Source organism: Pterocles gutturalis, unplaced genomic scaffold (assembly GCF_000699245.1).
Source record: "Pterocles gutturalis isolate BGI_N339 unplaced genomic scaffold, ASM69924v1 scaffold3346, whole genome shotgun sequence".
Lineage (NCBI taxonomy): Eukaryota > Metazoa > Chordata > Aves > Pterocliformes > Pteroclidae > Pterocles > Pterocles gutturalis.
The window spans coordinates 22,012-43,218 of NW_010100034.1; the positions used below are offsets into that span (position 1 = coordinate 22,012).

The 21,207-nt window shown below is 46.4% G+C and overlaps 1 protein-coding gene across 1 annotated transcript in view; it reads left to right on the forward strand.

The window, feature by feature from the left end:
- Positions 1–20,993, forward strand: part of CASZ1 (castor zinc finger 1) — a gene marked incomplete at its 5' end in the record, with an annotated part of 36,951 nt that extends 15,958 nt beyond the window's left edge. Inside the window, 10 exons of the mRNA XM_010078042.1 lie at positions 435–576; positions 1,726–1,789; positions 4,250–4,398; positions 7,769–7,891; positions 9,043–9,378; positions 9,971–10,178; positions 10,685–10,856; positions 12,748–12,896; positions 14,485–14,719; positions 19,744–20,993. Of these exons, the coding sequence (XP_010076344.1) occupies positions 435–576; positions 1,726–1,789; positions 4,250–4,398; positions 7,769–7,891; positions 9,043–9,378; positions 9,971–10,178; positions 10,685–10,856; positions 12,748–12,896; positions 14,485–14,719; positions 19,744–20,993 (2,828 nt within the window). The remainder of the gene's footprint in view (positions 1–434; positions 577–1,725; positions 1,790–4,249; positions 4,399–7,768; positions 7,892–9,042; positions 9,379–9,970; positions 10,179–10,684; positions 10,857–12,747; positions 12,897–14,484; positions 14,720–19,743) is intronic.
- Positions 20,994–21,207: the final 214 nt, after the last annotated feature.

The following is a 21,207-nucleotide window of genomic DNA, read 5'->3' on the forward strand; positions in this document are numbered from 1 at the left end:
AGAAAGGGGGTTTGACTAGCAGTCGAAAGCTGCCACATTGCCTCAGCATTAACAGAGTCTTTAATAAATGCTTAAGAGGCAGCCCCGCAAATTAGTTATGACAGTTTGTGCAGAGAATCAGGTCTCCCCCACGCTCCTTCCGCCCTTCTCCTTTAAAGGGCCCATAGCCTGGACAACTTTGACATAATTTTGCAATAATTATCACTTGAAGAATTTCCACACTGGAGTGGATGTCAGAACCCATCATGTCAGCCTGGCAATAAACGCTGACCAGCAATCCCAGCACTTCCCTCCCCCCACACTTTTTCTTTGCTTTTTTCCATTTTTGCACTGGTGCTAGTGATTTAACTTACTTACTGGCCACTGTAACCTCATTTTAAACCTACATTTTTCATTGAATTTTTGCTTTTAATTTTGGTGTCTTTCTCAAGCAGGGAATGGACAACCAGCAGCTCCCGGACGGTTCAATCCAGCTCAGGTGAAGCAGGAACCTGCAGAGGCCATGGGATCGTCATCTGCCACCAGTCAGGACTCCTTGCAGGAGCACAGCTTGGACCTGAGTGTCAAGGATCATGGGTGAGAGAAATGCGCAGGCAGACACGCTTAGCTCTTCCAGCATCAAGCTCTGAGAAGTTTCCATAGCTGTAAAACGAGAGGACACAATAAGTTGACAAAAGGCAGTTTCACAGTGGCTGAGTTGGATGCCCCCAAACTGGAGGCAAGGAGGCTGTCTCTACTCCCCCTCAAGTGTATGTTCTCCAGATGGTTTTTTGGGCTCACAAGCCTCTACCGACTCTTAGACAAAAGCCCCACCTCTTGTGCTCCCCTCTGAAAAAACAAGCCAGTGGCAAAGCTCCTTCTTTCACTTCGCTGTTCCTCCTCTTGTCATCAAGAGCTGATGGAAGGCTGCTCCGTGCCACACTTCAGCACACCTAGCTGGAGCATTTGCGCTGATGTTATGGGGCGTTGAATCGGGTCTAAGCGAGGCACCTTCCAGACAAACTGAGCACACAAAGCAATTGGGTGTCAGGCTAACTCTGGTCTGGGTCTGGCACGTGCTAAGCTGTAGTTGTGGTGATGAATCTTTGCACTTGTGCAGATGTGAATGCCCCTGTCTCAAAGTGTGTGGCCCACTTGTCCAGCACCTCTGTTGAGAATAGGAGCATTCAGGGATTGTCCTATATGGAAAAACTTAAGCCTCAGTTTGGGACCCAGCACTTGTGGTCAACTAGACTGTTACCACGGCCGGTGAAATACAGAGGTTGCCTTTCAGCACACTTAGCTGTGGCCATAAGGATTGTTACCTTGCCTTCTCCTCTGCTGCCGAGAGGGCCTGTGTCCTGGGCAGTACGAGCCTTTGGTCAGCATCCCCGTGGGCTTTGTGGCATGTTTTTGAAAGTTCTAAGAGGATGAAGGAGTAAAACATGGGGTGGGTTGTGAGTCAGCTCATAAAAAAAACCTGTGATGGTGTGGACACTGGAGGAAGGGTTCTGGGCTGTTTAATAGCTGAAAGAACTAAATTCTGCAAACTTGGAACCCTCTTTCTCTCCGTCTTGACTATCACAAGTGAAAGAGTCTGGCCTGCCCAAGGGAGGGTGGGCATCATTCTCTTCCTCTGGATGTAGCAGGTGAGGAGTGAGGCAGCTTGAAGGGAGAAGGATTAATCTCAGTGCTCACAGTCCCTGTGCACATCTTAACTAAACCCTGTTGGTTTGTGTGTTCCAGTAATGAATCAAATGGCCACACAGTCTCAGCAAATTCATCTCTTTTATCCTCGCTTATGAATAAGGTAAGAGCCATCCATCAAACGCCTTTCATTCCCCCCACCAAGAGAAATTAAAGCTGCAATGGCGGGGAGGGGGGGAAGAGATGCGTTTGTTTTTTAATGTTTTGCCTCTAATAAGATGAGTTTGTACCATTTAAATTTTGAGACCATTTTTCATCGGGTATAATTTCAGAGCCACTGCTTACGAATTAATTTAATGAACTGGCTGAAGAAATATATTGCAGCCTCTGACACCTTTTTTTTTTTTTTCATCCTTTCTAGACAGAGTAGGGCTCCGAAAGATTTTTTTTTTAATTTTTATTTCCAGAACCTGGCAACTTCTCTCTCGCTCTCTTTTTATAGTTACTCATTTTGTTTATTTACTTAGAAACATTTTCTTTCATTGGGGGAGGGGGAGGAGAATCATTTGTTTTTTATGAAAGAGAAGAGGAAAAAAATTCGAAGTTTTGAGCCAAAATCATCAATTTCTGTCTTTCTGGTGTGAGTAATGGTGTCCAACAGAGGCCCCGTTAATGTGTTCTAGAATATTTATTTTAGATAATGTGTAGTTTCTTTTTCCTTACTTTTTCCTTAAATGATACATCATTTCAAATATATATTTCCCTTTCACATGATAAATTCTACTGTACCAAGATTAATTTTGCTGTTGTATACAACTGCAGTAGAGATCAGGGCAGCCTCTGAGCCATGCTTTAACTTTCTGCTGTGTGATAGGTTCTACAGGCAGGACTGTTGCCATCCCTTTGGCTCTGGGCGTTACACGCATCAAGGCCAATATAACCCTTGAGAGAGGCCACAGTGACTTTGCCTAGTAGCTCTCACCTCCTTTCTCTCTTATTTCATCACTTTTTTCTCTGTGGTGTTTAATTTTTGTGTTTATCCTTATGCCAGTTTTCTCCTCCATTGACTCTGTTATACTGGGGTTTTGATGTTTCCTTTTAAACTTAATTTCTTAATTTGTTCCCACGTATTGTCCCTTGCAACTCTTTCTCTAGTGAGTAAATCTATTCCGTAAGTCCGCTGTCTGGGGTCCTGAGTCATTCAGAAGGCCCCAGCTCAGGGAAATGCTGTTTCAATAGCTACTTCACTTGAGAATCTCCAGGAGAATGAGATTTAAGCATATGCTTAGAAATAAGCATTTGTTTGTGTGCAGTCCTGCATAAGATCCTTTATGTTGTGCAAAATAAGTGTAGCACAGGTACAAAATACGAGTTCTTCAGGTTTGTTCCTTTTTTAAGGAAGGAATGGGATTAACCAGTGCCATAAACCAGCAAAGAATAGAGGCTGCTGGTGTGAGGAGCCTGTTCCAAACCTGGGGATTGCAGAATCGAGCTCGGTGTACTCAGGAACATGATGCTTGCTGCTTCCTTTTGCTGCACACAATTTCTGTACCTGGAGGAATCCTTCATCATTTGTCTGGGAAGATCCCTTTACAGAAATTGAATGCCCAGCAAACACCAATGGAAAAAGCCAAGCTGAAGTTCTGATCCAGCCGTGAAGAGTTGTGGTCTCCACACAGCAGCAGGGGCTTTACCTTCAGGGGGCATTAAGAGAGCCCCAGATAGCCAGGGTTCCTGTGGAGTGCTGCGGTTTATTTAGGGGGGCTGTCAGGCTTAATTAACTGATATTTATAAAGGGCTTCGCAATCCTCAGGTGGGTGGAGTTTATAATGCAAGTATCGGGCCCAATCCTGCATTTTATTCATGCTGTGAATTTCACTGGTGTTGCTGGAGGTCATTGAGAGCACAACAAAGCAAGAGAGAGTCTGGGAAATCACGCATTTATTATGAAAATAAAATTTTCTCTCTAAGCACTCTTGAGTAACTTATTTTTTCTATCCTGCACCTCATACAGCTGGACCTCTCCACCTTCTCTGTTGATTGTCCAGTCCTGCTTTGTGGAGGATATGTCCATTTAGCACAGAAAGTGACATAGTTTCTTTATTGAAGTTAGTAAGACTTTTCCAAGAACTTAAGTGGAGCCAGAATTTTTCCTCAGTTGAATGGGATTCCCCCCTCTGACCCCCAACATACCTGATATAGCCACTTTAAAGAAGGACACATCCACGTGGCTGGGATAAGATGATTCTAAGCTAGAGCTCACCAGTTCTATCACTAGCTCTGTACTGAGACCAGCATTTTGTAGGAGCTATCCAGGGTTATTCATGTTTAAGCCTGCACATCTTTCCCATACTCAAGGTATATCTCCCTTCACCCAGTATAAGATGGACATGATGCTTCGTTGCTTTCCACAAGAGCCACGAATGTTAGCTGGGCACCCGAGTACTTTGTGATAGTGGGGTGGAGGACGCAGAAGAGTTTCACTGATGCAGTTGAGGCATCCTGTGCTGACTTCTTGTCTTGTCTGTTAACCTTTGAAGACCCAGCTTTCTGTGGGACAATCCTGAGGGTTTCCAGACTGGCAGTGTCCATGCTTCATGCAGTGTCTGTGTTCTTGTTCCAGATGTCCAAGACCAGTGCCAGCCTTGGAAAAAAAAAAGAAGGAGAGGGCAGCCAGGCGGGGGCTGGAGAGCCAACGCAGTACTTGGGCAAAGCAGTGAAGGCACTTGTCCAGGAGAAGCTCTCCGAGCCATGGAAGATGTACCTGCGCCGGTAAGGAGAGCATGGAACTGGGAATAGAGGAAAGGGAAAATGATCTCCTTTGCAATGTGCCTGGCTCATTAGTTCACACTTGAAAGCAGAGTTCTCTTGAATTTAAAAGCCTCATTCTGTTCTACAGTGATCACCTTCCAGAGTGCATTTAGTCCTCAGTCCTGGCTGGCTGCAGTGTTAATGTCCTATAAGAAATATCTCCCTACATAGAATTATTTTGCAAAGGGATCCTGAGAGCCAACTCTGAGCACAGATCTTCACATAGTGTGTTAGCCTAGACTTCATCTTGGGCTCTTTATGTCCCCAGTCTGCGAGTCCAGGAGACCCACTGCAGCTTGCTCTTAGCCCTAAACTTCTGTTGGACCGTGGTTAGTCATTATGCACGGATCACAGAAGCCTTAGAATGCTTTCTGTGGCATTTCCTCTGATCACAGGAGCAGGCCACTGAAACAAAATCAGGAGTATAAAAGGGGTATGGGAACTGGGATGGTTTCTGCTGTTCTTGTAGACAAGGAGGCTTGAAAGGAAAATGGAACAGATACAAAACTCACCCACACACAGACACATGCACATACACGCCCAGACAGACACAGCACACACAGATACACCCAGGCAGACACACATGGGTTTGTGTTCTGACACAGATAGTTGCCTACAAATGCCTGTGGGCACTTTCTAAATCACAGACTTCAGTGGAGAAGACTAGAAAGTCTGCTGGTCCATCTGCCCCTGGCCAGTGTGAGATCCTTCCCTGCAGTCTATTTGCATTTTGTCCAGCCTACTTTTAATTATGCCACGCAGCGTGGCTATTTTCTTGTCTCTGGGAGCATTATTCTACCACCTAATATGTTTTACTGTCACGATTTTTTTCATGGTATGCTGCCTGAATTTCCCTTTCTGTAATTTTGTTGCAGTTCTCCTGGCTATATCCCTTTGAAACACAGCAGATAATTCCTCTCCGCAATTGGAGTTCACCCCCTTCAGATAGTCACAGACTTTTAGCATACCATTTAACCAAGCTTATTTACGTCCTTTAATCTGACTTTGTAAATTAGTCCCCTCAGCCTGCTCATCATGTTTGTAGCTTTTGCTGTTCTTGGGTGGGTGCAGAGCTGGGCTGCCATTCCTGTATCACCACACCAGACATCACAAGCCTCCTGCCCCCATACGTGCAGCTCACAGTTATGATGCCTTGTTTGCATCTACGCTGCATAATGGATACCTGTCGTGTTTACCATCCACTGCTGCACTGGATTGCTTTAAACATTGCTCTCATCAGTCCCCCGTGTATAAAAATACACCCCCTACCCCCCAGGTGTTTCAGCTGTATGTTTCCCAGTACAAACTTTCTCCCTTCTCTTGCAAGGCCTCTCTGTGTTATTTTTCTCCTCTTGCACTGGTGTTGCCAACTCCTCCCAGTTTAGTACCTTCTGTGAATTTCATTAACGCGCTGTTTACTCCTTCTCCTAGATTACTAATGAAGATGTTAAATAAGCTCAGCCCTATCCAAAGCCATCCTTGCAGCATTCACGAGATTCCTCCTCCCAGCTCAATAGTTGCTGTTTGTCATTAGCCTTTGTTTACGGTCCTTCAGCCAGTTTTCAATCCATGAGGTAGCATTCGCATCCAGGCCAATTTGAATTAATTCTAAGCATATGCAAGACTGCATCAAAATGCTTTACTAAAATCCAAATCTATTGCATCCCTTCATCCACTACTTTTGTAATTCTATCAAAAAAAGCAATTAAATTTGTCTGGCAAGATTTATTCTTTATAATCCTGATGCTGTTTATTGCTCATGGTTCCTTTATCCTCTAGATGTTTAATGATTTTCTCCTCCCTCTTAATATTTGTTCCATTACTGTACTGGAAGGAGAAGTTAAGACTAGAGGTATCATAATTGCCAAAGATCACTTGTCTTTTTTTTTTTTCCCCTGAAAGAATCAGTACCTAGATTTTCAAAATTTTTTTGCCCATTTCCTAGTATGTCCCTCTTCTCTATGGCTTAAAAAAGAGCAAATAGAAATGCAATCAGCTTGTGAGTTAATTTCCGTTGCACTTCAGGACATACATCATCCAGACTGGATAATTTGTGCATAGTTGCATCTTCCAACCAGTCCTTTTATCTGCTCTTCTAGAAGGTCTTCATTTTATCCCTAATTGTCTTTAGTTTTCCTATCCAAAACAAATTTTATAAGGCAGCCATTTTTGACTCTTTACATCCCATTTTTATTGGACCTTCTTTCTAAGTACAATACCTTTTGTCCCTGATAAAACAACCCCTTCAGCTGGCAGTAACTTGGTTTCTTATCTCTTACCGCACCTTTACCTTCCTTCATCTTCTCCCTGCAAGCCTTAACTGACTGTGTGTATTGTACATCCACTGACCCTCCTCCACTGCAAGTTTTTTTTCTTTTTTCTTTACCCTCAAATTGTTAAGAGGTCTCTCCTGGGACACACACAGGCTGCTGTTTGTTTCTTGCTTTCCTGCTCATCAGAGCAGTTGTAGTTTGTTGCATCTTAATTATGCAGGATTCCCCTGTTCGGTTTCACATCCTTCCTGCCAGTGAGTTTACTTTTGATTTCTTGATTCCTTGTGATTCTGGTGTTCCCTGAAATCACACGGATTTGTGCTACTCTTACTAAGTCTGGGGAACCTCAGCAGTGGATCAGCAGTGAAACCATGCTCAGTTGTTTTTGCCCTCTGGACCATCTCCTCCGAGATGACAAGAGGCGTATCTTCGATGATGGCTTTTGCTCTGGTGTTTGCATTGCAGCATCGTTTCTTCTGTGCTTCAGGGATTGTGCTTTTTCAGTATTTATCCATGCTAGGCTGTAATTGCCATGCAGGCAGTACTTCATCTCTCCCATCTTTGTGATATCCTGTTGTTTCAAGGCAGGTGGCGGGCAGATTCTGGATCTAGATTCCCTTGAACCACTGTTGTTTCTTCCCTTTTGCTACTCCCAGTAAACTGAAACAGAAAAAAAAAATACCTGCAGTGTTTCAGCAGTGTCCTCTTGGTCTGGATTTCCCTTAATTTACTAACCTTTGGTCGTTCCTCAGAGCCGTGGCTTTTGTACATAGGCGCTCAAGAACAATAATGATTTTCATCTTTTGTTTCAGAGTAGTTCTGTGTTTTGCTCCCACTAACAGTGGATGGGAGTTTCTCAGTCAAGTTTCATAGGAGAGGAATTAGGTTCTGGTTCTGCGTGTTCAGATCTGTGTAACAGGCAGTAATCAAGCAATAACGCCAGCAGTGCTGTCTGTGCAGCAGGGACAGTGATGTTAGGAAACAGAATTGCAGTAGAGTTGAAAAACAAAATATGTGTCTTCCAACAGCACTCCTCACCTTCTGTCTGCTTTGGCCAGGTTCGGTACCAAGGATTTCTGCGACGCGCAGTGCGACTTTCTGCATAAGGTGCATTTCCATTGTGTGGTGGAGGAGTGCGGGGCCCTCTTCAGCACCCTGGATGGAGCCATCAAACACGCCAAGTAAGTAGGAGAGTGCGAGTCTCGGGAAACTCTACAGCATGCACGCTGCGGGACGAGAGAGGCCTTAATGAGTAACTGAGCAAGAGCAGGAACGTGGGCAGTGCTGAGGGCAGCAGTTGGGGCATCCACACGGTTCCTGTGTAAGCGTGCTCAGCTCGAATTTTTGCAGAACACTGTCCTCTCGTGAAAAAGAGGTGTCTCTCACAGTGTTGGCGAGGATGAGAATTGGATGTTTGTGTTTTTTCCATAGCCTACTTGACAGACAGTGTCTTCAAGGAGACCAATATTTCTCACAGCACATAAATACATCGTAGAAAGAAAGAAGAAAATATGGGAGGGAGAGGATCCTGTAAACCCAACTATTGTCACTGGATACAGACTTTTTGGGGAGTAGACAGCTCCCCATCACTGCAGTCTAGAAAGCATTTCATTGTTCTTTGCCTGGCCATGGCAAGTCTCCTTTGACAAGTTTTCTCTAGCCCTTAGTTTATGTGGTTTTGTTTAAGAGGTTCACATCATGTGGACAAGGATCTTGAAGGAGTCGAACTGTCCAGCCCAACAGCAGCCTCCTTCTCACCTCACCACGTTCTATACTGTAAAGCCTTTGTCATTTCACATCATTTTGGAAAGCAGCAGACAGCCCTGAGTTTTGTAGCCAGAACTGGAGGCTAGCTAATGTGGCCTGTGCTACAGAGGGGGTACAGCATGCTCAGAACTCTAGATGACTCTTTGGTGAAGAATGAATTGAAGATACACTCCCACTGTCACAGTGAGGGGACTAGCAAAAGAAGGGTGGGATACTGGAAGTTTTCCCTGTTGCAAATGTCTATAGAGCGTAATCTGCAGTTCAAAACCGTGCCAAGTGCCTTTTAAAGGCAATGGAAGATTTGCCCGCGTAAAGAATGAATAAAGCCTTCCCTTCAGGAGCTGGCCACGTGACTGATTCTGAAGGGTTTAAAGGGAAGATGTTGCAAATTTTAAGACAGAAAGATGTGTTATCACAGGTGGTCTCTGGCATTGGATCCCTGTGGTTCAGTGCCACAAACCACTGGCTTCTCCCAGCAGCCATGGGAAGCTGCCCTCGTAGGCATGTTGATCCCATATGCAATGGTCAGGAATTTATGTCTGAATTACACTGTCCTTTTTTGCAGTTTTCACTTCCGAACTGAGGGTGGAACTGTGAAAAGTAACTCTGAATCTCCCTTCTCAACTACTACTGAGAATAAGGCTTCGCTGGCCCCTTCATCACCGTCTGCTACTTCTGTCACCATGGCAAGCGCTCCTGCCCTCGACGTGTCCACTCCAAGTCCAGCAGCTGTGCCCTCTGCGCCCACCCTGCTCGCGTGGAAGCAGCTGGCGTCAACCATACCCCAGATGCCTCAGATCCCAGCGTCAGTGCCTAACCTGGCAACTTCACCCTTGGCAACGACTTCCCTGGAGAACGCCAAGCCTCAGGTCAAACCCGGATTTCTCCAGTTCCAGGAGAAGTAAGTTGATGCTGCTTGTCTTCTTGGGTCCTCTCCAGCCTTGCAAAGCCCCCTCTTGACCGCTCCTCAGAGCTGTAGTACCACATCTGTATTCACCCACTGAGAGACCTTCTGTCTAGAAAGTACTCTGGGCTTTATCGCACTGAAAATTTACTTCTATAGCATCTAGAAAATATCTCCAGTTACCCCAGGAAAAAAAACCAGGATTTTTTGAGAATGGGTGGGGGGAGTAAGGCACCAAACCATTGAGCTGGTTAGACAGGCCACTGTCGATTTTGTCTAATCAGGGGAAGCCCTGGCATCAGCAGTTGCATTTCAGTTACACCAAACTGGGAGTGTGGCCCACAGAGACTACAGAACCCACCGTGCATTGCTGTATTTTTATAACCTTAATCAAAAAGTACACGAGCTTGGTGGAACTGCAGTAGCGGTGCCAGCATCAGTTTTCCTAAAGAGGAAGGTGGCTATGGGAAATCTGTAGGCCATGTTTGGAACAGAGGCTTCAGCTGGGCTCCCCTTGAATTAAATTTTGGCAAAGAAACAAATGTGTGAAATGAGTGAAGGTGATGACTGGGTTTTGGCTGTATTCCAGTGATCCCTGCCTGGCAACGGACTGCAAGTACGCCAACAAATTCCACTTCCACTGTCTCTTTGGGAACTGCAAGTATGTGTGCAAAACCTCTGGCAAAGCAGAATCCCACTGCCTGGACCACATCAACCCCAACAATAATTTGGTGAATGTGCGAGACCAGTTTGCTTACTACTCGCTGCAGTGTCTCTGTCCGAACCAGAAAAAGCGGGCGTTCTAGCCGGGGCGCGTGTGCAGAAGAAGAATGGGAAGGAGCAGAGGCTGCCCTGCCCGCCAGGGAGCGAGGCCGAGCGGTTAATTCCAGGTCTAACTACAGAAGCACGGAGGGGTCTAGCAAAATGTTTAGTTTCCATCAGATTGAAACCACAGTGCTTTTGTGTGTCTTTGACTTGGGTGAAGTAGTCAAGGAAGCTGGAATGATCTAAGAGATACAAGAAGAAATAAAATAAAAATCTGTGATGAATACAAGGGAAAGCCACAAGTTAGGCTTGGAATATTTGACCATAGAATAGTGCAATACAGGATACACGACAGCAATACAAAATACAGGACAGGGAACAAGTTTGCTTTGCAGCTTGTGGATGATGAAGTGGCTGTGAGCTGGAGTGTCAGCTCAGGCCTCTCTCGTGTCTCAGAGGGACAGCATTAGGAGCAGGCAGGTGAGAGTGCACTTGCTTTGGTTCAGATACGCTAACCTGCCTATTTGCTCCTCTCCAGCACTGTGAATTCAGGATGCGAGGGCACTACCACTGTCTTCGTCCTGGCTGCTACTTTGTGACTAACATCACAACCAAGCTGCCCTGGCATGTGAAAAAGCACGAGAAGGCAGAGAGGCGGGCTGCCAACGGCTTCAAGTATTTTACCAAGCGAGAAGAGTGCGGCAGACTCGGTGAGTGTTCTTCTCTTTCCTCCATCACAGTTCTCACGTGGTCTGTGCCGTGTCCGTGAGTTAGAGCCTGTGAGTTATGCTTAAGATGTATTTGAGCATAAATCACCAAACAAGAAACAGAACAAAGCAGAAAGCAGTTCCTGATCTGCCTCAGTTGCAGCATGTTCTCCCCAAACAGACCCATGTTAAAGGGCTAGAAATGGTAAGACAGGATTTTTATATGTAGTTTTGTGTGTCCCTGAGTGTTGGAGAGTGTCTGTTAGTGTCCCCAAGCATCTGTGAGTGTCTGCAAGTGTCCCCAAGTGTCCCTGAGTATCCATGGGCATCCCCAAGTGTCCGTGGGCATCCCTGAGTATCCGTGAGTGTCCCTGAGTGTGTTAGTGTCCCCACATATTCACGAGTGTCTGTGAGTGTCCCCAAGTGTCATTCAGTGTCCCTGAGTGTCCGTAACTATCTGTGAGTGTCTATTTAAAGTGTCCCTGTGTGTCTGTGAGTGTCCCAAGTGTCTGTGAGTTGTCCCCACGTGTCCGCGAGTGTTCCCGCATATCCGTTAGTGTCCGCGAGTGTCTGAGTGTCCACGAGTGTCATAAATGTCTGTGAGTGTCCTTGAGTGTCCATGACTGTCCGTTAGTGTCCCTGAGTGTCCCCGAGTGTCTACAAGCATCCCTGAGTGTCTGTGAGTGTTCATGAGTGTCCACGCATGTCAGTTTCCCCAAGTGGTCACAAGTGTCCGTGAGTGCCCGTGAGCATCTGTTGGTATCCACAGGTATCCTTGTGTGTCTGTGAGTGTCTGTGTGCATGTCTGTGTCTCTGTGTGTGACACACAAAGTGCTCTCTTGCATTGCAGGGCAACAGCCCCAATAACCAGACTTTTCAGCTTTGACTACAACAAGAATTTATACCCAAATGGTCGCTTGTTTGTGGTAACCAGGGTAACGCGTGTCAACACGCCACAGCTAGTCCTTACCTGGGTCTCTTTTACACGTCCGTAGATTCAGCAGTTGCTGTTATTTACTCAGGTTCAGGTGTTTCAGGTGATAGCGGGGGCTGGACAAAGCAGGACGATGATATATGACACGCAGCCTGCACGGATACCCTGGCAACGGGCGAGCCTTCACCTGCCCTTTGCCGATACTGTTTCAGTCCTCCAGCACTGTTTGTTCTCCGGCCCACAGAACAGCACGGCGCGATGGGGAGGGCGAGCGGGGTGGGGCTGTGGGGGCGTGCAAACCTAAACAAACATAAACTTGGCGCGCACATGAAACGCTGCCTGCGAGCTGGAGATGGGCTGGGTGGTTCAGGAGCTGTTTGGCATCTTCAGGCTGTGCATGTGTCAGCAATGTTTATTTTTGGGAGTCATAGGCTACATGCATCCAGGATGTACATATGCCTATAGGTTGATTGCCATGCAATACTGTACGTTTAGCCAGCACTCTGCCTTTGCCTGTGAAGAGAGAGGCAGTGCGCTGGGCTGGTGGAGCTGGATGTGTTTGTGTAGGTAGATGTGGTTGTACCAACATGTAAATGCATGTCTCCTCTGCACATCTCAGAGCTTTTTATGTTGTGTATGTATATAGCAGGTGCAGAAGGCGCTGGCCTGCTTTAAAAGCTGTGAATGTTGATGAACAAACGCACATGATACTTTTTTTTTTTTAATATGTATGATTGTGCACGTATAAATATAGAACGGAAGTATAGGTGGGGGGAGAGAGAGAGAGATGAAAAAATACATACATATGTAAGTGAAGGTGAGTGGGTGCAGATAGATGAGTAAAACTGAGCCTGGCTGTAGGTCTGTACCTCCTTGTTGCTTCTCCAGATCATCTTCCCTACAGTCCCTTTCCCTCTTGGTACCTTTCATCCACTACATACCATGCTTTTGTGTCTGCAGGTTGCAAATACAACCAGGTGAACAGTCATTTCCACTGCATTCGAGAGGGCTGCCAGTTCTCCTTCCTGCTCAAGCACCAAATGACATCCCACGCCAGGAAGCACATGAGGAGGATGCTGGGGAAGAACTTTGATCGTGTGCCTACTCAGGTGACTTCACTGGTTGTTTAAGTTGTAGACCTGCATGGAGCGTTGTCCCTTCGGTTGCTTGCTGCAGAACTGCTTTAGTGCCAAGCCACTCGCACCCAAACTCTTTGGGATGCGTGTCTGCATTGGGGGATGCAGCAGTTCACCCAAGCTAGCTTTACCTGCTTGAACTTCTACAATAAGGAGGAAAGATGATGAAGCACAGACATCAAAGCATTACTTAGTGTAAACAGCTTTTCCTTATGAATTATGGAGAAAAAAATTGAGAAGGATAACACTAAAATACTCATATTTACAACTTGCACTCTCTCCCTGCTCTCTCAATAGACCCCAATTGGCTTATTAAAATTAAAGTGCTTAGGATGTGGAAAAATTGAACATGCTGGTTAAAGCAAACATTTCCTGTTGAACATAAAGAATTATTTACTGCTTCCACCTAGGATGGGAGAAATACCAGTCTCGAAATTTCTCTTCCCTTACTAATTTGGAGTTTGTCCTCTCTCAGGAAGTAGCAGAGCGATGCAGTTGCTTCTTTTCTAACACATAACTGAGAGCAACTGGCAGATGAGGTTTGTCTGCTTCATGAATAAATTGAAGTGTTTTAACTGCAGCACTGAGTTCCTGCTCAGAACAGCAGCAGCCCTGCAACCTCCTGCTTGTTCTTCTTAGTCCTGAGTTGACATGGGAGGTGAAACAAGGTAGCTTTGTTTAAATGCCCGTGACTGATCTGACCTAAGGACATCTTCTGGTATATGAAACAAAAGGGGTCACCTGTAGAAGCAGGATGGGAACCCCCTTTCATTCCACCACATGGGAATGAGAGGTCCCTGTTAGCTATTAACTACTGTCAGTAAGTTCATTGCTCAAGTCTGCTGCTGTTGGATGTGATGAGTGCACAGCTGCCAAGGAACTGGTGTTACTGTTGTGGTAGCTTTTGTTCTGAACACGAAGAGCTTAGGTACAAGAATCAAACTTAGGAGAGATTTAACAAATAGATTTGTCTTCACTACTTTTCTAGTACATGCTCAGTCTAGCCCTAAGAATTTTAGTATTTGCATGTGGCAAAGCTGACCGGACTGCTGTACTGCCCCTGCCTTTCTGCATTTAAGTGTACGTAAGCTCCAGACGAGCTGCGTGTGAGCAGTGCACACGCATACCTCCCTGGTTTCAGCCTGTGTTCCCTGTTGCAGTGTTGCATGCAGGCAGCAGGACAGTCCTGTCGGCAGTTGTATTTCCAGTCTCTGAATGCAGCAGGACCTACACAGTAAGGTAGTAATGCCAAGATTAACACCTCCTGTTTCTGAATGCATCAGAATCCACACACCGGGATACTGGTGCCAAGATTAACACTCCCAGCCTCTGAGCGCATCACAGTCCACATACCGGGATACACGTGCCAAGTTTAGTGCTCCGAGCTCCCAGTGAAGGAGGATCCACGCTCCTAGCCACAGTGCCGAGGGTTCCTCTCACAAGCATGTTCCAGTGATCCCTCATGAACTGTGGCAGAGAGAAATAAACGTGCAGACAGATGGTTTTGGTCTTGGCATCTTGCTTTTGGTGTGAAAGTCCCCGTCCTGTTTTCTTGCTGCAGGTTATTGGCCACACTCCAAGAAATGAAAATCTCCCCCAGGTTGGCAGCATGGCACCCAGCCCAGCCTCATCAGGAACCCCAGCTTCCTTTCAGGGACCCCCAAGCATGATGGACACTGAAACGGAGGAGTACATGGACTACACTGGCTGTAGCCCTGGAGGTATCTCCTCTGAATCTTCCAACATGGACCGCAGCTGCTCCAGCACTCCAGTGGGCAACGAAAGTACATCAGCAGGTAAGAGAGAAGGGGGGCTGTGGGGGTGTGTGTGAAATGGATTATCAGTTGTCTGCTCTCTTGGGAAATAAACTCATGAAGAGAGGCCAAAAGACAACTGCACCTTAAAATATAAACTGTACCAGTTTCACAGTAGTGCCTCATACTAACCTAGCTCCCTCCGTCATTTGTAAGGAGAGAGCCATCAAAATGTGCACCTCAAGCATCCATGAACTAACAGCGTTATCTTTTTTCTTCCCTGAAGAGAGGTTTTTAATCCTGTGTCTTGGAGTTCGATCTATTTTAATAACCTATTTTAAAAAAAAAAAAAAGTTGCGGGCCTGTTCCGTACTTGGCATTTCCCCCAATATCCTTTTGTATTTCCTTGTGCAGCATCTGAAGTCAGGCACTTTCCTATACTGCTGAGGTACAGAAAGACTGTCCAATAGAAAATATTACATACACAGGGGAAAAAAACCTACCACACCTTCAGAAATCAACACATAAAAGCAGCTCACTGAGCTCCCTTCCTCATGCAAAAAAGTCTTGTTCCCCTTTGTGCCGTGTTGCACAGAGGAAACCTCCACCATCCCCTCTTTTTGGAAGTAAGTTTCTGCCCTTGTTTCCTGTTTGCCACGATAACGTGTAGCCATCTCCCACTGCCCTGTATTACAGGTTATCTTTCAGTAGTCAGATGATATCTTTTATGAATTCTGTTCTCATCCAGGGGTCTCTTAGCTCTCCTTTCCCAGGGTTAAGGGTTACATTCTAGACAGGCTGCCTCACTGAGTTTGCTTTAATTTCGTACACATTTCCCTACTTCTCTTTCCCACACGAGTTAGATGAAGGTCAGCACATAGCACATCTAACCGTGCGTTGTATGAACACTGCTGGGTCATGACAGTGGTTGCCCCATGACATAAAGCTCCTCCAGCGAGTTCTGGTGGGACAGCGGTTCCTGGCACTCTCTCCTGGGTCAGACACTATTCCTAGGAAACGGCCCCCGCTGCTATCAGGCAGTGAGCAACTGCACCCGCCCAAAGTGCCACCCTTACAGCTATTAGTTGGTACAAGCTGGCACCATACAGATGAACAAGGACCAAACAAGCAGGAATTTCTGGGAGAAAGCCTGTGGCTCTTCGCCCATGCCCCTAAAGCCACCTTACCTTCTGCAGAGACAACCCTCCTCTTCCTGATGCTGTCGGTCCCTCACCTTCTGTTTCTTCTGTTACAGTTCTGTTTCATACATTTGTGAATGTATTTTCCATTTTCATCATATTGCTTCTGCTCTTGGGTTCTCATTTCAGTTCTTGTTTTGTTTTGTTTGTTTGTTTGTTTTGGATTTGTTGTTTTGGTTTCTTTTTCCTTTTTTTTTTTTTTTTTGCTTTTTTTTTCTCTCCACATTCTCCAGGCTGCCTGGTTCCTTCTACTGCTACTGCTGCTGCCGATGATGCTACCCACACTGCACCACAACCTCAACCACCATCTCTGCCTCCATCTTTCTCACAAGCCCTGCTTAGGTCTCCCCTTCCCACCCTCCCCTATCTTTTCTCTCCATCTTGTCTCTCATACTCTCTGCTCAGTGCCACTCTTGGATCCAGCAGAGGCATTGTCATGCCTGCCGCCAGCACCGCTGGGTTTTCGCCCATCATTGCCACTCCAACTCCAGTAAAAAGTGACGTTCCCTTAGTGCAGGATGCAGCAGGTAACACTTCTTTCCTTTCTCTCTTAGTGTCCTGTGCCCAACTCCTTCCCCACTCACCCTGGCCACATTTTTTTCCTCTGCACCTTTGGGTCAGTAAAAAGCAAACGTCACTCTGTGTCTTATTTACCTTTACCCAAGAGCCCGTCCATGCCTGTTCCTTTTGGCTGCTGACAAAGTAACCACAGATAGAAGGGGAACCAAAACCACAGCAAATCATTGAGAGACGTGTGGATACCCAAGAGCAATTTCCACTAATTCCAAACGATGAGAAAAATCTAACAAAATCCATAGTTACAATGCACTTTCAGCCTCTTGATACCAGCAGGGTGGCCACAAAGAAAACTTTTGCTCATGTAGCATTAATGGGACTTGGAATTCTTGTTTAGATCTTCCAGGCCACCCAAACCATAGTCCGCTGCACACATCTCAGCAGGTAAATGTCTGACAAGGTACCCAGTTCCCATATTTTTATAGATCTTGTAAGCTTCACTGCTTCCTATTCATATACGAAGCTATAAAATTCAGGGCTGCTTTCCCCGTCACCAGTAACAGAGTGAAGTACGGTCAGTGTCACTACAATGACATTATCAGACAGCTCAGGCTGTTTCTCACACTCACTGTTATTTGCATCTGCTCTTAACAGCTGCAGAAAATACATCGAGATTTTGAGTTTTAAGCTGCCATGTTTCCCATGTGTGACTAAGATCAGAGATGTCTCAAGCTGGGGATTCTCATTCCAGCTGGGAATGTTTTTTAGGGTGTGTCTCAGTTTTGGCTTCTTTTCCCAACTCCCAGCTCTTTTCTAGTTAATTAAAGGCATATTTGTGCTTGAAGTTCACACTGAAGAGGATTCTGGCAGCCTACAAATGTCCCAGTCATTTTCTTCCTGCCAGTTTCAGTAATGCGCAAATCCAAGGTAGATGGTTGGGAGTATGGCTGGAGGACCAACTCCACTTGGAAGTTCACAGGTTTTTCTTATGGGACTTGGCAGGAGAAGGATCCTTGCCTTGTCCAGAGGAGTGTGTTTCAATGAACAAAATTTACAAGAAACTATATTTTTCCTTCTTTTTTTTAACCAATTTGCATGCAATCTGAAACATCTTAACCTTGTGCTGTGCTTTCCTCTAATTATAGATTTTTAAGTTTCTTTTCACCTTTGTATAAGTTTTGTGAGCGTTTCCATTATTAGTAGTTGAAAAGACAGGCTTACGGCACACACTTACCATTGGGATTACATCTGTTGAGGCTTGTCGTCTTCAGTTGGGTGCGAGGGACTGAGCGTTGTCTAGTGGCTAAAGGAGGAGAGTGCACCAGGTTATCATCTCCTTTTCATGCCCTTGCCCTGAAACTTTGCCTGTATGAGAAAACAAAATTGGTTTAACTAGAGTTTTAAGCACATCTGATTGAACTGTTGTAAAAGCTGGGAAGATACATTGAGCTTAACCCACGTAAAATTTAAATTCTACTTAATTTTCTAGATTAGCCATCCAGAGTCTTTCCCCTAAGATGGTTTATCCCATATTCCTGTCTGAAGGCAGACAAGATGAGCATTCATACTAATGATAAAAGACTTGATGGTTTGGCTGTAATTTTTTTTGAAGTAGTAAGGATAGCAGCGATTTGTCCAGGCAACAATGCACTTACACTAGTCGCCTGGAAGCGGAGAATGAGATTTTACAATGCCAGATGTTTGGAGGGGGAGCAGAGAGTAAATTGGTCACAGGTTCTATAGCTCAGAGCTTGCTAATTTAAAATCTACAGTGACAGAAAGTTATTCTTTCCCTGGTAGCTGGTTAAATTACCCTCAACGTGCAGTTTCCACCAGCTACATGTCACTAGGATGGTCTCCCCATTGATGCCCCAAGCTGGTGTCCTTATTTGCAGCCTGAGCAAAAGTGCCGTGTAACGAATGGGTGTGGAAAAGTCTTTTGTTCTGTGCTCATCCTGCAGTCTCTATAGCCCAGGCATGCCAACGAGGGGGAGATTAGGTTGCTGCTGCCATTTCCATTGACCTGTGTCCTTCAGCACGGTGCCAGGTTAACTTCTGGAGGCTTCCTTCAGTGATCGCCACCTTCTCTTAAAGGGTTGGCCTTTGAAGGGCCAGATATGGGAAAAATAGTATTCATCACTTTAAATACCTGCTTAGCACCTAGGGAAAAAAAAATTTCCAACAGTCAAACCAACGACTGTTTCTTCAGTCTCCTAGACAAGGATGCAAGCTGCTCTGCATTCTTACACCCCAGGCACTGCATGTCATGAATCATGCCTCTTTTTAAGAGGATGGCAGTTTCAGCGTGAAGAGAGGCAAAAAAAAAAAAAAAAAAAAAAAGTATGTTTCAGTTGCAAGCTATAATTTCCAATTATACTCACAATTCTGTACCTGGTGAGAAATTCTTGCCTCCAACCTCGTCTGTGCTGCATGTTGATACTGGAGATTGTGGTTTGATTCTGGAAAATAGCAAGCAGAGAAGAAAAAAGTTAATAGATCTAATGAGGTTGAGTCCTTGATGTCAGCTTGATCCTAGGGGACGTGAGCACTAGCCGGTTACGTTCTCCCTGTGAATGAAAGCGGAAGATAGATGAGGGCTCTTTATTTACTAGGAGCATCATGTGATTTTTGAAACCCAAGGGAAAGCTGTAGAACTGGTATTTTCTCTCAGAGTCCACTGGCTGGTGATGATGAGAATTAGCCCCATTGAACATCTGTCCATCTGTCTTTCTAAGTGCACTCATCGTAATATGTAGGCTCATTACAGTGAGGGATGGTGCAGTCTCCTGGCCAAAGTCCATCCTATTTCTATAAATTCCCCCCCTTGCAGTTTTAATCACGCATGGGATCTTCCTTCCCTTCCTGCCTGTCCTTGGCACTCGGAGTATATTACAAGAGCCTGGATAGGGGAAAACACTATACACAGACCTGGTTTTAGCATACTTAAACTCTTTTACCGCTTCAGCCCCGGTGAACTACTGTAAAACGCCGCAGTCCTTGGACTGGAACAAGCCAACTCCTCTGTACTGAATTGATTTGAGGAAAGGAGAACTAAAGATTAACTAGGCAGCAGGAGAGTAGCAAAACAGAGAAGCAACAGTTAGCATTTGGACAACATCAGTATACAAGAGCAGCAATTAGAGGCGATTGAAATTTGAAGGAAGCCATGTCCAGCAGGCATCAGCCAGCCCACAAGCCCAGAGGTCAGGCTTACTTAGAGTTGAGGGATGAGCTTCTGGGTGGAAACAGCTGCAGCATTGTGTCTTGGCACATACAGAGCTTGCTGGGATGGTTGGGAGATGAAGAGAGACCTGGCTGTCAGCAACACCACTCTTCGCTTTTTCTCCTCAGGGAATACCATCACTATGCCAACTGCCTCGGGGGCCAAAAAGCGTTTCTGGATTATTGAGGATATGTCCCCGTTTGGCAAGCGCCGCAAGACCGCATCCTCGCGCAAGATGCTGGACGAAGGGATGATGCTGGAGGGATTTCGGCGCTATGACCTCTACGAGGACTGCAAGGACTCCAGCTGCCAGTTCTCTCTCAAGGTTACCCACTACCACTGCACGCGGGAGAACTGTGGCTACAAGTTCTGTGGCCGTACCCACATGTACAAGCACGCCCAGCATCACGATCGCGTTGACAACCTGGTATTGGACGATTTCAAACGCTTCAAGTCTTCGCTGAGTTGCAACTTCCCAGACTGTCAGTTCTCTGGCAATAGCACACACTTCCACTGTCTGCGCTGTGGCTTCCGCTGCACCGACAGCACGAAGGTGACAGCCCACCGTAAGCACCACGGCAAGCAGGACGTCATCAGCGCTGCCGGCTTCTGCCAGTTCAGCTCCAGCGTGGACTGCGAGGTGCCCGACTGCAAGTACAAACTCAAGTGCTCCCACTTCCACTGCACCTACCCTGGCTGCAAACACACCGTGGTGGGCATGTCACAGATGGACTCGCACAAGCGCAAACATGAGAAGCAGGAGCGAGGGGAGCTTCCTGCCATCTCTCCTGGCCCCGAGGGCCTCGCCCACTCCACTCTCGAGTACGACATCCAGAACTCTTCCATCAACCTGGACAGTTCCCTCAACCTCGGCACTGACAACAACAGCTCCCTCTTCTTCCTGCAGAACGCGGCCGGCGTGGGCCTCAATGACTCCCTGGACCTCAGCAAGAAGCAATCAGAAGTCACCGAAGGTCCGTCACCGAGCAGAGCCGGCACCGCAGCTCAGGAGAGGGGCACGGTGGCGCCTGGCTCCGGTGATGTGGAGGATGAGGATGACTCTTCCCAAGAGGATGAAGAGGACGATGAGGAGGAGATGAATGAAGAAGAGGAGGATGATGAAGAGGAGGATGATGATGACGACGATGAGGAGGATGATGAAGAGGAAGACCTGAACACAGATTCTGAAGAATCGCTGCCCGACCCTGAGGGCCTGGCCACTAAAGAAGATGGAGAACCAGAGGAGGCTGCTTCTTCCACAGACCATGGCGATGCTTCCAGGCCCCAGGGTGACCCAGCCCTTACTCCAGCCCCAGCTCCCACTCCAGCTCCCGCTGCTGCCCCAGCCTCGACTGTTGCTCCAGCAGCTTCTCCTTAATCTTAGAGACAACAGCGGCAGTGGTTTGGTTTTGCTCTCACACAGAATTACTAAGAGGACCCCATATGAGGCAAGAACAAGGATTGGGATGGCAAGTGAAAAACAAACTCCGTGCCACACACGCGAGAGAGAGAGAGGAAGGAAACCCACGCTCCTCCACAGGCCCCATTAGAGAGACGGGTTTGCAGCAGGACTGGTGCTGCATCACTTCATT